At 42.7% G+C, this 15,277-nt stretch overlaps 1 protein-coding gene across 1 annotated transcript; it reads right to left on the bottom strand.

Annotated features, from left to right (window-relative positions):
- Positions 1-8,454: 8,454 nt before the first annotated feature.
- Positions 8,455-10,874, bottom strand: mlnr (motilin receptor). The gene is made up of 2 exons (XM_069892442.1): positions 10,163-10,874; positions 8,455-9,093 (listed from the first exon to the last, which is right to left on the bottom strand). The coding sequence occupies exons 1-2, from the start codon at positions 10,872-10,874 to the stop codon at positions 8,783-8,785; spliced, it is 1,023 nt and encodes a 340-aa protein (XP_069748543.1). The 3' UTR covers positions 8,455-8,782.
- Between the last annotated feature and the right edge of the window lie 4,403 nt (positions 10,875-15,277).

The raw sequence follows: 15,277 nt of genomic DNA, 5'->3' as shown, positions 1-15,277 counted from the left end.
CTGCTCGTCTGAAGATTCCCCCTTTTCACAGTTGTCTTCCATTCCTGCAGCTCCAGGACGCATTTTCTTGGTGCTTCTCCTTCTTATCAGTGGGAGTAATTTTCGTCACTTTAGCAAAATGGCTGAGTTTCCCACAATAACTGCAGGTAACAAATCGTGCCAGGCACTTTTGTCTGGGATGCCCGCTCTTATCACAGAAGTAGCATTTTCAAGAGTTCGCCTTTTTCTTTCCTTCGGGGTTCCAGCACTCCTGGATGTTTCCTTTTTGGTTTCTAGCATTTCACTGGACTGAATGGCACTTCTCAGTGTTTTGGCTAGAGTGACTGCCCGGTCGTAGGTTAAGGGCTCCGTCTCCAGCAGCCTCTGTCGGATGTAACCGGAGTTAATCCCATTGACTAAAGCATCCAGCTTCAAGGCATTGTGGTGTTGTCAAACAATAATCATGGCTTTTATTAGCAGAAACTCATGGTACAATAATGAAAGACAATAGATGCATATACAGTTATATCCAAGGGGAGTGTCCTTATCAGTAGAGATAATGCACAGCCAATGTTAGTACAGCAAGGCTCGCCAGAAGGGGGAGACAGGCAGCTTGGCAGACATTCACCCAGCATCCAACACATTATCTGCCGGAATTTCCAGCACTTACTACTGGATCCTACCAATGGACACATTTTTCTTTCTCCTCCCCTTTCAGCCTTCTGCAGGGACCACTCCCTCCACAGTTCCCTTGTACACTCATCTCTCCCCACCTATCACATCCCCAGCACCTTCCCCTGTGCCCGCAGGAGGTGCAACACTTGCACCCACACTTCCTCCCTCACCACAGTCCAGGGCCCAAAACAGGCCCTTCAAGTGAAGCAACACTTAACTTGTGCATCCAGAGGACTTATTTACTGCATCTGCTGCACCTTTTGTGGCCTTCTCTGCATCAGAAAGACCAGTCACAGACTGGGAGATCACTTCGCTCAGCACCTCTGCTCCATTCACAACCACAGGGACCTCCCAGTGGCCAATTCCAAGTCACACTCCTGCGCTCACTTGTCTATCCATGGCCTTGTATACTATTCCACGCTGACCTCCCACAGTTTAGAGGAACAACACCTGGTTTTCTGTTTGGTCATCCTCCAGCCAGATGGCATTAACATTTAGTTTACTGCCTTTCACTAAACCTGCTCTCCTTTTCTTTTCCCTTTCCTGTCTTTCCAGTTCCTCAATCCACCCCCTTATTGCTTCTGTCCCCTCCCTCTCTACACCTATCATCTGCCTTTGCTATACCCCCCACCCCCACCTGTTCAGATGCTTGCCAGCTTTTTCTCATACTTTGATGAAAGGTTCAAGCCCTGAAATGTCGGTTCTGTATCTTTACCTTTACTACATAAAGGACACTGTTTGACCTACTGAGCTTCTCCAGCATTTTGTGTTTTTTACTTCCCCATAAATTCTTGTAACATTGTTGTTCATAGTCATCTGCTCTGTTGAAAAGATTAGGGTGCAGTGAATCACCAAAGAGTAACAGGATTCCTCTTGTGGATTTGATTTCATTTTCATAATCACCTCTAGAATCTGTGTGTCTCTTTAAAAAAAAAAAGCCAATGTATATTGCTTGTACCAAAATACAATTTGAATATCTCAACTGTATAGAAGCATTGAAACTGGCCTATAGGTATGAGTCAGGTGGGGTTGGGATTTGAATTATGTCTAACGATACAAGTGTGACCGATAAAAGGAGGAAAATGGTAAAGCTTTGGTTTCTAACAGCTTCCATCAAGTTTTTTTTCTTATACCATGTTGTGGACAGAGACTGATTGTTAGAAGACGCACAAAAACTGCAGACGTTAGAATCTTGAGGGATCCAAATGAAGCTGGAGGGTCTCAGCTGGTCAGGCAGCATCCATGGAGAGAAATGGTCAGTGTTTCAGATTGCGACCCTTTATCGGAAATAAAGCAGGAAGGGGGAGATACCAAGCATAAAAAGGGGTGGTAAGGGATAAGGGATGTGATAGGGTACTGGAGAGAAGAAGATGGGAGAGACCTCTGGGGGGATAGTGGGGGGAGGAAAAGATAGAGGTGAGAACAGATAGGGGAAGTGTGAGTACCTAAAATTGGAAATTCAATGTTCACGCTGTTGGGCACAATGCTATTCAGGAAAAATATGATGTGTTCCCCAAGATTGCATATAGCCTTACCCTGATAGGTAATGAGGCAGATAACAGACATGTCTGTGTGGAACCGGTGAGGGGAATTAAAATTGATTTTTATATTCTTGGTTATTTGCTCATGGGTAACCAAGAAGATAGAAGACAAGTAAGCCCAGACCTTTGCCATTTATTGGTTATAGTCATGTCTTCTTTTTCTGTTATTGAATCCCAAAACCATTTTGATGGTAGCATTTTTGATGATTTTGATCTCCTTTACACAAACAGGAATATAGATACTGGGGGATCTTATAGTATATGACACTCTAGAATGATCAACCAATTCATCTTGCTGGCAAGTTCAAAGAAAGCTGCCTACAAGATCTAGCAATATGTGAAGTGAATACTCCCTGTCATTGATCTATTTCTGACATCAAGCTGATCACATTGAAGAACTCTCACATGCAGCAAAGCAAGAATCAAAGAGCTTGAATATTTGACAGGACTTTATAGTACTGGTGAAGGTGGTAATGGCACACCCCAATGTCAAAGCAGTATCACTGAATTTAAACTTTTACCTGCCTGTTCCAGATCTTACCAGTGATGTTGTGGAAGAAATTGCAGGCAAGATAATAAAGTTAATGGGGACAATTAGAAAGAGAGAGAGAACATTAACAAAAATATAAAAAGAAAGCAGTTAGAGAGTGAAAAGAGAAAAGTTGCAAAAGGCAGAACTGTAGGACATGTGTATCCTATTATAGATATTCCTCACCCTCTCTACACGATTTTGTTTGTTTCTTTTCTTCCTCTTCCCCAGTGTTGATTAAGGTTCTCCCACATATAATGTACAATCAATTTACCTTTACCACAGATGATGTTTGCCTGCTGAGCATTTCAGTATTTTCTTTTGGTCCCTACATATGCTGATTAAGAACGTAATTGTACATGTGCTGCAAGAATTTATCTTCCACACCATTAATCCTAATTTGATTTGCCAAATCCGGAATAAAGTGCCCAGTGATGACCATGTTCATCTTGTTTTCTGAAACTCTAATTTTGTGAGTTGCATTTTGTTCTCCAGTACCATACAACATCCATCAGTGTTTTCTTCTCTTTGCTGATTTTTAGATCCATCAAGACAAACTCTAGTTCTTGATTATTCTGACCTAAGATCCTCTCTCCTGCCACTATTTCATTTTGAATATTAGGGCCACCCTCCTGCATCTCCATTGTGCCACTCCATTCAATAAATTAATATTATCACCAGCAGATTGCTCACTTTGAACCCTTAATTTCTCAATTCCTCGTTTAAACCAAATACTTGCTGTAGTGATAATGGATTCCATGGTTGGGGGAAACAGATGAGAGGTTCTGTGGAAGAGATCAAGTATCCTAGATGATATGTTGTCTCCCTGGTGCCAAGGTCTGAGATATCTGATTAAGTTCACGGCATTCTCCATGTGTATGAAAAGTGAGGAGGTCCTGCAAGGAGAGTTCAGGGTGTTAGGCGCTAGGTGAAAGGACAGGACGTCCAGGGTTGTGATCTTCGGATTGCTACCTGTGCCATGTGCTAGTAAGGTTAGAAATTTAGGATAATGCAGCTTAACATGTGGCTAAAGACGTGGTGCAGGAGGGAGGGCTTCAGATTTCAGGATTATTGGGCTCTCTTCCAGGGAAGGTGTGTCCTGTTCCAATGGGACGGTTTGCATCTGAACTGGAGGGGGATTACTATCCTTTGGGGAAGGTTTACTAGTGCTGCTCTGTAGGGGTTTAAACTAGATTTGCAGGGGGTTGGGAACCAGAATTCAAGAGCAAATAGTGAAATGGAGGAGGGTAAAGATGATGTGAAAATTGTATGCACCACTTGAGTTTGGGTGGTACGTGGTGGAAATTTTCTAAAGTGCATCTACTTCAATGCAAGGAGTATTGTAGAGAAGGCAGATGAGCTTAAAGCATGAATTGGCATGTGGAATTATGATATTGTGGCCATTAGTGAAACTTGGTTGCAAGAGGGGCAGGACTGGCAGCTCAATATTCTGGGCTTCTATTCCTTTAGATGTGATAGAACAGGGGTGGGATGAAAGGGGGAGGCTGACATTGCTCATTAGGGAAAATATCACAACAGTGCTCAGACAGGACAGACCAGAAGGCTCATCTCCTGAGGCTATATGGGTGGAGCTGAGGAACGGGAAAGGTATGACCACACTCATGGGGTTGTATTATAGACCGCCCAATAGTCAACGAGAATTGGAGGAGCAAACCTGTAGAGTTAGCAGACAGCTGCAGGAAATATAATGTTGTGATAGTAGAAATTTTAATTTTCCATGTATTGACTGGGACTCCCATACTGTAAAAGGGCTGAATGGCTTGGAGTTTGTCAAATGTGTTCAGGAAAGTTTTCTAAATCAATATAGAGGTACCAACTAGAGATAATGCAATTCTGGATCTCCTTTTAGTACACAGTAAATGAAGTACTTGAGGAGTATAAAAACCTCAAGAAAGAAATCAGGAAGACAGTTTAAAGAAAAAAAAAGGCATGAGGTTGCTTTGGCAGACAATGTGATAGTAAATCCAAAGGTTTTCTACAGGTATATTAAGAGCAAAATGATAGTAAGGGACAGAATTGGTTCCCCTTGAAGATCAGGGTGGTCAGCTTTGTATGGAGCCAAAAGAGCTGGGGAAGATCTTAAATTGATTTTTTAAAAATCAGTATTCACTCAGGAAACAGGCACAGAGTCATTGGAAGTAAGGAAAACAAGCAGTGAGGTCATGGAATCTATACAAATTAAAGCAGAGGAAATGCTTATAGTCTTAAAGCAAACAAGGGTGGGAAAATCCCCAGGACCTGACAAGATATTCTCTCGGACTTTGAGGGTGGCTAGTGTAGAAATTGCAAGGGCTCTAGCAGAAATATTTAGAATGTCCTTAGTCAGACGATTGGAGAGTAGCTCACATTGTCTATTGTTTAAAAAAGGCTCCAAAAGTAACCCTGGAGTTAGAAGAGATTGGATATACAATTATTTGGTTAGCCAGAAACTGATTAGAGATAGTCAACATGGCTTTGTGCATGGTAGGTTGTGTTTAACCAATCTTATAGTTTCTCAAGGAGGCTACCAGGAAAGTTGACGAAGAAAAGGCTGCAGCTGTTCTCTACATGGATTTGACAAGGTCCCACATAGAAAGTTAGTCAGGAAGATTCAAATGCTAGGCATTCATAGTGAAGTAGTGAACTGGATTTGACAATGGTTGGACAGGAGAAGCCAGAGAGCAGTGGTGGATGATTGCTTCTCAGACCTGTGACCTGTGACTAGTAGTGTGCCACAGGGATTAGTGATGGGATCATTATTGTTTGTCATCTATATCAGTGATCTAGATGATAATGTGGTAAATGGGATCAGAAAATTTGCTGATGACACTAAGGTTGGAGGCGTGGAGGACAGTGAAGAAGCTTTTCAAAGCTTACAGGGGGATCTGGACCAGCTGAAAACATAGGCTGAAAATGGCAGATGGAATTTAATGCAGACAAGTGTGAGATGTTTTATTTGGGAAGGACAAACCAAAAAAAAGACATACATGGTGAATACTAGGGCACTGAGGAGTGTTGTAGAATGGAATGTTGTAGAATAAAGATATATAATTCCCTGAAAGTTGCATCACAGGTGGTTAGGGTTATAAAATGAGCTTTTGGCATATTGGCCTTCCATAAGTCAAAGTTTTGAGTATAGAAGTTGGGTTGTTATGGTAAAATTGTATAAGGCATCGATGAGGCCAAATTTGGAGTATTTGTGCAGTTATGGTCACCTAACTACAGGAAAGATGTCAAAAAGATAGATAGACCCCAGAGAAGATTTAGTAGGATGTTGTCCAGATTTCAGGAACTGAGTTAAGCAGATTAGCACTTTATTCCCAGGTGCATAGAAAAATAAGGATAGAGGTATTTAAAATTATGAGGGAGATAAAGTAAATTGTAGGCTTTTTCCACTGAGGATGGGTGAAATATTAACCAGAGGATGTGGGTTAAGAGTGAAAGGGGGAAAAGTTTAGGTGGAACTTCACAGAGTGTGGGAATGTGAGTTGGCAAATGCGGGCTCAATTTAAGAAGAATTTGGACAGGTACATGAATGCGAGAGGTATAGAGGGCTATGGACTGGGTGCAGGTCAGTGGGACTAGGCAAAAAAAAGTGGTTTGGCCCAGACTAGAAGGGTCGAAGGGGTCTGTTTCTGGAGTGTTCTATTGTTCAAATATACCTGGTTGTTTCCTTAGCTATTTTTGAAATTCTCAAATATTGATGTCACTTTCATAATCATACACTCGGATAGCAAGTCTATTTGAGGAACAAGATATCAAATCCCAAAATCAATAGATTTCCTTTAATTTCTTGATCATTATGTTACAATTGAAAATGGCTGTGGTATGTTTGTAATTAAAGCCCTTTTCACACTTGCAAATTATCCAAGGAATCAAACCAAATGCCAATCGGCCTTTAAAGTACCAAGTGTGAAAGTAAAATCAGCTCAACGCCAGTATCAGATGACATAATTTCATGCCGGGGATTGACTGCCTCGACCACTAGTACAATCCCCGGCGTCTGCAGATGCTGGCTTTGCAATCGGACAAACGTGTAACGGGTAATTGCATTGTGGGTTTGAAATGACCCAAGGTTTTGCGTGAGTGCAGGAAGAAAAGATTAAAATTAAGATATAAACATTGCCATGGGAAAGTCGCAGTGGGGGAGAGAGAGGAAATAAATAGCAATAAACAGCAATAGCAGACAATTTTTAAAGACTGTGTGGGGGGGAGCAATGGCTGACCTGACTTCCCAAAATTCCATGTGGCAGAGAGACCCCTCTATGAATACTCCATGCATGGAGCTAGGGACTTCCCAGAATTCTGTGTGGGAGAGAGACCCCTCTATGAATGTTCCATGCATACAGCCAGGCATACAACCCTTTCTCTGCTGCATGGAATTCTAGGAGGTCAGATCCCCCATCGCTTTTTTTCCCCCCATGGTATTTATAAATTGTATGCTATAGCTCTACCAACTTTCCCACCCTGTTTAAAAATTGTCCGCTATGAGTATTTATCACTCTCTTTTTCCCGCGGTCCCTTATAAAGGTTTATATAGGTTGGCACAACAATGATGGGCTGAAGGGCTCGTACTGTGCTGTGCATAAGCTTAATTATTTTTTAATTAGGCATGATTAATTTTTTTCAAATATATCATAATACATTGATCTGGATTTAGGGCAGATCCACCATCTCTCAATGTGTCATGACATCACTGTTAGAAAGTAGAACAGTCCTAACCCCAGGGATGGCTCCTTGCCAGTATGAAAGCATTCAGTGGTCTAGTTAGGAGTGGTCAAGTGTGAAAAGCCAAACCCCCATTCCTATCCCAGGACACTGAACGACCAATTTAGTGGGATGCAAGTGTGAAAGGGGCTTGAGATACAAGCCACATTCTAATATCATTGTCTTTTACGAAGAATTGATTGGGCCAAAGTGACCCTTTACACGACCAAAACTTCTTCAAAAGACAAATGGAAAAAATGTTATTAAATCGAAACATCATATTACCAGTTCTAATTATTATATGGGTAATTATTACATCTCTACAGAATACAACAAAATAGTTGATGTTCAGTTTTCCCACCCAGTTGGAAAATTATTTGGGAATTGGATTGCATCAAGCTGACACCAAGTTGATGTGTGACAGGATTTACACCCTTTCCCCATCAGCCCACTTTTGCTGCCACACCAGTCCATTTCCCCACAATAAGCTGCATTGTTGTTTAACTCCAAAGAGTTTATTTTAAATTTTTTTACCCTGCATCTCAATTGCCTGAGTGAATTTACTCAGATTGTTCACTGGGCAAGCAAGCTATTTTGTCAAACAGGAGACACTTATGGTTTTTAGACTGCAGGCATGTAACAGCACAATCAACAAAATTTGCCATTATATGGGCAGTCTAAAAAGAAAAGTGCAGGATTTTTTAGTCAATTCCTGCACCACGATTTATCCTGCAGGACCCCTTTCAGTGAAAGCCCCTGTCACACTTGCCAGTGATCCCAGGAATCAATCGCCAATCAGCCTTTAAAGTGGCAAGTGTGAAAGCCAAATCTGCTCAACGCATGATGACGTCATCTCACGCCAGGGATTGTCGGCCTCACTCCCTGGTACAATCCCCGGCGTCTGCAGATGCCGGCGTTGAGATCAAGCAAGTGTGAAACAGGCAATCACTTCTTTCATGTGCCGCGACATGCAGGCCTTTCCAGTTAAAGGTAGAACAGACCAAACACCAGGGATAGCCCTTGCAGCGTTCAGTGTCCTGGTTAGGAGTGTCAAAGTGCATACCTCCATTCCTATCCTAGGTCACTGAACTTAGTGGGACACAAATGTGTCATGAATTCGATGTCCAGCTGATGACTCGGGCCACGTTGCTCCAAGTAAAAGCACAGGAAACGACCAAAGGTGAGTAAATTTGTTAAATTTTTCAGATTTTTCCAATATTGCTGTCTAAAAAACACTAATGTAAACATTTACACAAGGTATATAGAGAAAAGCAAACAAAGCATGTTTCCAGAAATGCATGGTTACATTTGGAAAGAACTTCCCTCAGTTATCCCCCTCCCCCGGCTTCTTTTATAGACTAGTGTTTGTCTCAGAGCCGCCCAAAGAGTCATCCTTGGTGTCCTTGTTTCTGGACATTGACCAGTTGCGGGACGAGCGAGAAAAGAGAAGTCTCCGTGCCGCTGTCCTGTATTTTTTGGAGATGAGGTTATAGAGGACGGGGTTGAGAGAGGCGCTGAAGTAGAACAGCAGCATACAGACCACGTTGAAATACTGACTAAAAACGAAAAGGTCGAGACCCTCGCTCCTTAAGAGGTTGGAGAAAAGATTTCGACCGATGTGGAAAGGTAGCCAGCAAGCGACAAAGGCCAAGACAACGACAGCTGAGGAAACATAAAGGAAACAAATCATTAATCCAGCACTGTTCACTGTGGAATCACTGCTTTACAATCGGGCCAGATGCACATTACATCTGCTGAGGAGCGCGACGAGGAATGGCCACAAAGGACTGAGCCCCTCTGAATGTGTGTACGAATTGCGACATCAACTCTTTTATGCCCTGTGCACGCATGTTTTGCTTCCATCAAAAGCTTGATAAGTCTAATCCTTTTCATTAACACATGTTGCAATATAGCGTTTGCAGATCCTGAATTAAAAATAAAACAAATTTAAAGTAGAATTACGCTGAACACATTTGATAATGTGTGTTTAAAAAAAAATTTCCAATTGAGATGCGTCACGAATGAACACATGAAGTTCTGGAATTTTATTTTTTTTAAACAACCGTAAAATTTTAATGTTTTCAGTAAAACGGGAGACATTGTAAACATTAACATAAGGGGTATCGAGAAAAGCAAATAGTGAACTGAACTAGATCCGCAAGGAATCTGAAAGGGAACCGAAGACGTGATTGGGTTTAATTGGGTGACATTTAGCCATTTAAAATCCCCAATATCCAAACTGCATCAAAACAGTATGATTGGGTTGCAGAGAAATGTAATAAGTATTTAATTAGCGGACCCCAAATATTTTGTTTTTGCATGGGGCTGAATCTACTTGGATGTTCCCAATCTAAATCCACAGTGATTTTTTAAATATTTTGAATTTCAGTTCAGTTGCGGACCAATCCAGACCGTGGTCACGAAGAATAAAATAAGGAAAAGCTGGAATAAAAACATATATTGCTGTGGGAAGAGAAATGGTGCAATGCCTCAGGTCAAGGTTATTCCGCGGAGGATCTTCGATCTGAGCTGTGGACTCTTCCCACAGAAGTAACATGGATTGCTGTGTGTTAGCAGAATAGACTCAAAGCAAAACATGAAAGTCTACAGACACCGTGCACTGTTTAACCAGCGGAGTTTCTCCAGCATCGTGTTTTTACTCAACCAAATGAAAAAATTGGATGCGTATTATGGGTAAAATCTAATCCTTGTTTTGCATCAGAGCCCTTACCCAAGAGCTTGACTGTCTGTCTGTGATACTTTTTCCTGTTTGCAGCATTCGAGCCCTTGATATCCTCCTCGTTTTTCCACAGTTTCCTCCCAATGAACCCATAGAGAAAAGCGAGGCAGAACATGGGGAAGAAGAAATAGACGGTGGAGACCCAAACCATGATATCGAGGATCCCTGAGCTGACGGCGTACTCGGTGTGCTTGCACATGCCTTGCTCAACGCCGAGCAAAAAGAAGAAAGGTCCAGCGGACACCATGGCGAGGGTCCACAGCAGGGCGATGACCGACCTCACTCTCCGCTTGGTGATCAATACCTTGGCTTTAAGAGGAAGGCAAATGGCGAGGTATCTCTCGATGCTCAGAGCTGTGATATGCAGGATGGTGGCATAGGTGCACCCTTCGTTGATGTATTGATAAAACCTGCACAAGAAATCCCCGAAAACCCAGGGTTTGTACCTCCAGAGGCGGTACAGATCGAAAGGCAGGCAGAACAAGATGAGCAGGTCCGACACCGCCATGCTGGACAGGTAGAGGTTCGTTGTGGTTTTCATGTCCTTGTACCTCAGGATGATCAGGACAGTCAAGGCATTGCCGGTGACCCCGACGACGAACAACGTGATGCAGAGCACCGTCACCGGGATCAGTGTGGAGACAGGGAAGAGAGGGCAGGATTCGAGGTCGCAGCCGAAAGTACTGTTGGAAACATTCGCCATCCCGGTGGGTCTCAGACCCCGAGCGTCCTGGAATGGGAACTGGCTTCACTCCTGGGCAGACGTCTGGCTGTGAATGGGTCCCGACTTCTCCGTCAGCATAAGAAACGCCTGTTTTCTCCTCTCACTAGCAAGAAATATCACCGTTTGTAGGTGCAACGTCGCCAAGTTTCTTTGTCGGTATTTGTCACTGACAGGTGTCTGACCGGCATTGGTTTGCGAGCGCAGGCGAGATTCACGCAAGTCCCATACCATGCTTTTCCGAACGACAGAGATTCCCACACGGGGATTCGGACACGGATCAGAGAGAGGGAGGGAGCGGTGCGTCCGCCGAGGGATGGATGACTCCTTTCTTCCCGATAACATTGGGTTCACTAAAGAAAAAGGCACGCATCACTCCCGTATCCGTGACTGGCTGCAATCTCACGTCTGAACAATTTCCCCCACCACGGTTTTGTGATCCAAATTAAATCTCCAGCGGCTCAATATAAAGCCAAGCCGGCGGTTGGCTGACCAATGAGGTTGGTTGAAGGCAAATGATGCAGGAAGGAGGGAAATGTGAAGCGAAGTTTGAACTCGGGGTTCGGAGGGAAGGACAGCGCATTACTGATAAAAGCACAGGTAATAGAAAGGCAAAATGAACACCTGGGGTTCTCCCAAGCCAGTTCAGCCGAAGAACTGGGAAATAATCCTAAATGGTTGAAATTGACTCGGAGGGGAGATCTATAATCCGAAATGAAACAAAATGTTAGGAACGTCGAGGTCGTTTTGAACTGAATTTCGGTTCAGAACCTAGAAGTTCTTTGAGATGAACAGCTCTGCAATTTCAGAGCCTGGCAAAAGTCTACGTGAGGGCGGCGGAGGGGCTGAAGATGTTAGTAATAGAGAGATCTGTAAAAAGCCACTGCTGAGCGTGGAATAAAAGTATAAACAGATGCCGGTCGGGAACTCTTCAACATTGAAGAGTCGTGCATTAAATGGTTATTAAGGAAGGAATCCCATCACAATCTTTTCAGAAATGGCATGAAGTAAGACAATAATTTGGGTAAACGACTGTCTTCTTCTTCTTTGGCTTGGCTTCGCGGACGAAGATATCCTAAGTAACAGGCCAATTCGTGGACCCCGCGCAAACTGGGTGAAGCTTAAAGATTTTAAGTATTAAGTAAAATAAAACTAAAGTAAGTATTATTCAGAAATAAATGACGTCTGAAGTTGATTTTAAGTATTAAGTAAAATAAAACTAAAGTAAGTATTATTCAGAAATAAATGACATCTGAAGTTGATTTTAAGTATTAAGTAAAATAAAACTAAAGTATTATTCAGAAATAAATGACATCTGAAGTTTTACAATAGGCAATCAAAGTGATAGGTGGTTGCTAAAGGAGGAAGATTCCATCTGTTTGGCGCTGCCGAACCCAAACAAACTGGCAATTGACACAGAAATACTGGAGGAACTCAGTCGGACTCGCAGCGTCCAGAGGAGGTAGATATAAAACCGACCTTTGGGGCCTGAGGCCTTCTTTAAGAAATAAGCCAAGAACAGGAAGGCATCAGAATAAAGACCGAAGAATGGTAGGGGAAGGAGTCCAGATCAATAAAAGGTGTTGGAAGAGGAGAGGTGAGAATTGATTTTGGCTCTGTGAAAGGAGACAGATGAAAAAGGGAAGAAAGAGAGAGAAACAGAGCTGGGGAAAGGAGGAGAGGGGGGTTAACAGGAAGTAGAGGAGTCGATGTTAATGCCATCCTGTTGGACAGAAGATGAGATGTTGCTCCTCCAAATTACAGGTGGTTTCAGTCTGGCAGTGTAGGAGGCCATGGACAGACATGTCAGCAAGGGAATGGGACAGGAATTTGAAATGGATGGCCACTTGGAGATCCATGATATTGCGGCGGACAGAGATGAGGTGCTCAACAAAGCGATCTCCCGGTCTCTCTGATGTAGATTGGTGGGGAGAGAGGAGTGGACAAGGGAGTCAAGGTAGTCCCTGCAGGGGGAGGAGAGGGAAATATGAGTCTGGTGGTGGGACCACATAGTAGGTAGCAGAAATGGTGGGGAATATGTTGCACACAGAGGTTGGTGGAGTGGTAGGTGAGGACCAGGGGAATCCTGTCCTTGTTACGTACGCATGGAGGTAGAGGGGCCAGGGCAGAAGTGTGGGTAATGGAGAATAAAGTAAAGCAGTGTTGTAATAGGGTGATAGGATGGGAGAAATATTGTGCACCTTGACTCCATAATTACTGTTGTGGTAAACAGGAAATAATCTAATGTGATTCTGCTAGTGATTTATTTTGGCTGGAACACAGGACAAATTCTGAATTCTGCAGATAGAAATAATCTCATTGTAACTTCACAAAAAGACAACACCAGAACAGTGCAGTTTTCATTCACCCATGACAAATTTGCTGGAAACTTCCACCCCAACCTCAAATTCACTTGGCCTATCACTAGCAACACTCTTTCTCCTGATTTGTTTTCTTTCCCATCTTGGGAGACAAACATTTGATTGACATCTTCTACACACCCATCAACTCCCACAGCTACCTCGACTACACCTCTTCACACCTTGTCACCCGGAAGGATTGAATTCCCTTCTCTCAATTTCTTCATCTCAGTTGCTTCTGCTCCCAGGACGAGTTCTTCCATGCCAGATCATCAGAGATATCCTCCTTCTTCAAAAAACATCTTTCCCTCTGCCACCAACAACTTGACCATCATCTACATTACCTGCACATCTGCCCTAGTCCTCACAGGCAACAAGGACAAGATTCCCCTTGTCTTCACCTAATAACCCATCAGCCTTCATGTGCAACATATCCTCCTCTGCTAAACTAACTTGGGTTATATTTATGAGTGGAGGATTGAGTTTCCACTGTGCCAAGATTGGGAAAGAAAGCTGAAATGGGTTTAATTTTTCACACACAACATTTACAGGTAGAATCAACAAAAATGTACTTAATGTTAGTCAAAGCAGTTCTTGGAGAACTGGAGAAACAATTGCAAGATGATTAAACAAAAGAAATAAATTCCAAATTATTTCTCTAAAAGCTATTGCAGTTCTGGTTGCCCAGCTATAGGAAGTACAACAGAGGAGATTCAACAGGAATGTTGTTGGGACTGGATGGCTTGAGTCTTGGTGAAGAGAAAGTAGGTTTTAAAATTTAATTAAAATCCTATATTAAAATGGCAACTGGAAGGGAAAAAAGGGAAGTGAAGGGCTGCATTTATGGGTTACATTCCTTTCTTATTATCAGCTTGGGAGTTGGTAAGAAGCTCTTTATTTGTTAGAATGGTATGAGACAATTGATAAATCATCAGAAAATTTTAAGGAATATGTACTTATAAGAAGTTGTCCCTTCAAATGTTCCAGAAACTAGAGATAAGAAACTATCCTTTGTGGTAAATTATTAACTCGTGAACGAGCTTCTTGCTGTAATGGAGTTCTTACACTTTGCAAAGTAATGAAACGTATGTTTTTTGCATCTGGTTTTGTGTTTGCTTTGAAGCAAAGGTCCACTTTAACAGGGAGAAGTTGGATATGCTGCTTCTTTATTTCCTGTAGTGTAGGATGCTGAGAGGTGATCTGCTAGAATTTTATAGAATCATGAGGAACATAAAGTAAATACTAATTGTGGTGGTACACCACCGGCCTACTGCAAGGGGCAACATGTGTACCGCTGGCCTACTGCAGGGGGCAACCTCTGTACCTGCAGGAATGTAAGGGGACAGGACATCACCTGGCCGGCTGTCAATCAGTTGGTCTGAAGGGATCAAGCCCCACCCGGTCGAGTGTCAATCACCCTCCGGGATATAAGCCTGTGCCGGCCTCCTGAAGCTCACGCAGAGTTACTGCAGCTACAGCCAGCCTGGCTCTGTGGAAGTCTTTGTGGATTAAAGCCTGCTGTACAGTCTTTATCTTGTGTGTGTCTGATTCTGGCCAACAGCGCACCACATTAATGATCTTTTTCTTAGCATAGATTAATATAGAACTAAAGGACATATTTTGTGGTGAGAGGGAAGAAATTTAAAAGGGACCTGAGGTGTGACTTTTTAATTCAGAAGATGATCTGTATCCAGAACGAACTGTGAGAGAAAGCTGTAGAAATGAGTAGAATTCTGACATTCAAAAGATATTTGGACAGGTTTATGGACAAGAAGGGCTTAGAATGATATGGATCAAATGGGCTGTCCCAGAATATCAACTTGGTTAACATGGACAAGTTAGGCTAAATGGTTTGTTCCATGCTGAGCTCACAACTAACTTTGTATTCACAGATATCTTCAACAACTCATTCCGGCTCTGCTCTACTCAATTTATACCTATGATTGTGTGGCTCAGTATGATAACAACACCATCTACAAATTTGCCAACGATACCACGGTAGTGGGTTGTATAAAAAGGGGCTTT

Source organism: Narcine bancroftii, chromosome 7 (genome assembly GCF_036971445.1).
Source record: "Narcine bancroftii isolate sNarBan1 chromosome 7, sNarBan1.hap1, whole genome shotgun sequence".
NCBI classification, from domain to species: domain Eukaryota; kingdom Metazoa; phylum Chordata; class Chondrichthyes; order Torpediniformes; family Narcinidae; genus Narcine; species Narcine bancroftii.
This window is presented reverse-complemented; position numbering and strand designations above follow the sequence as displayed.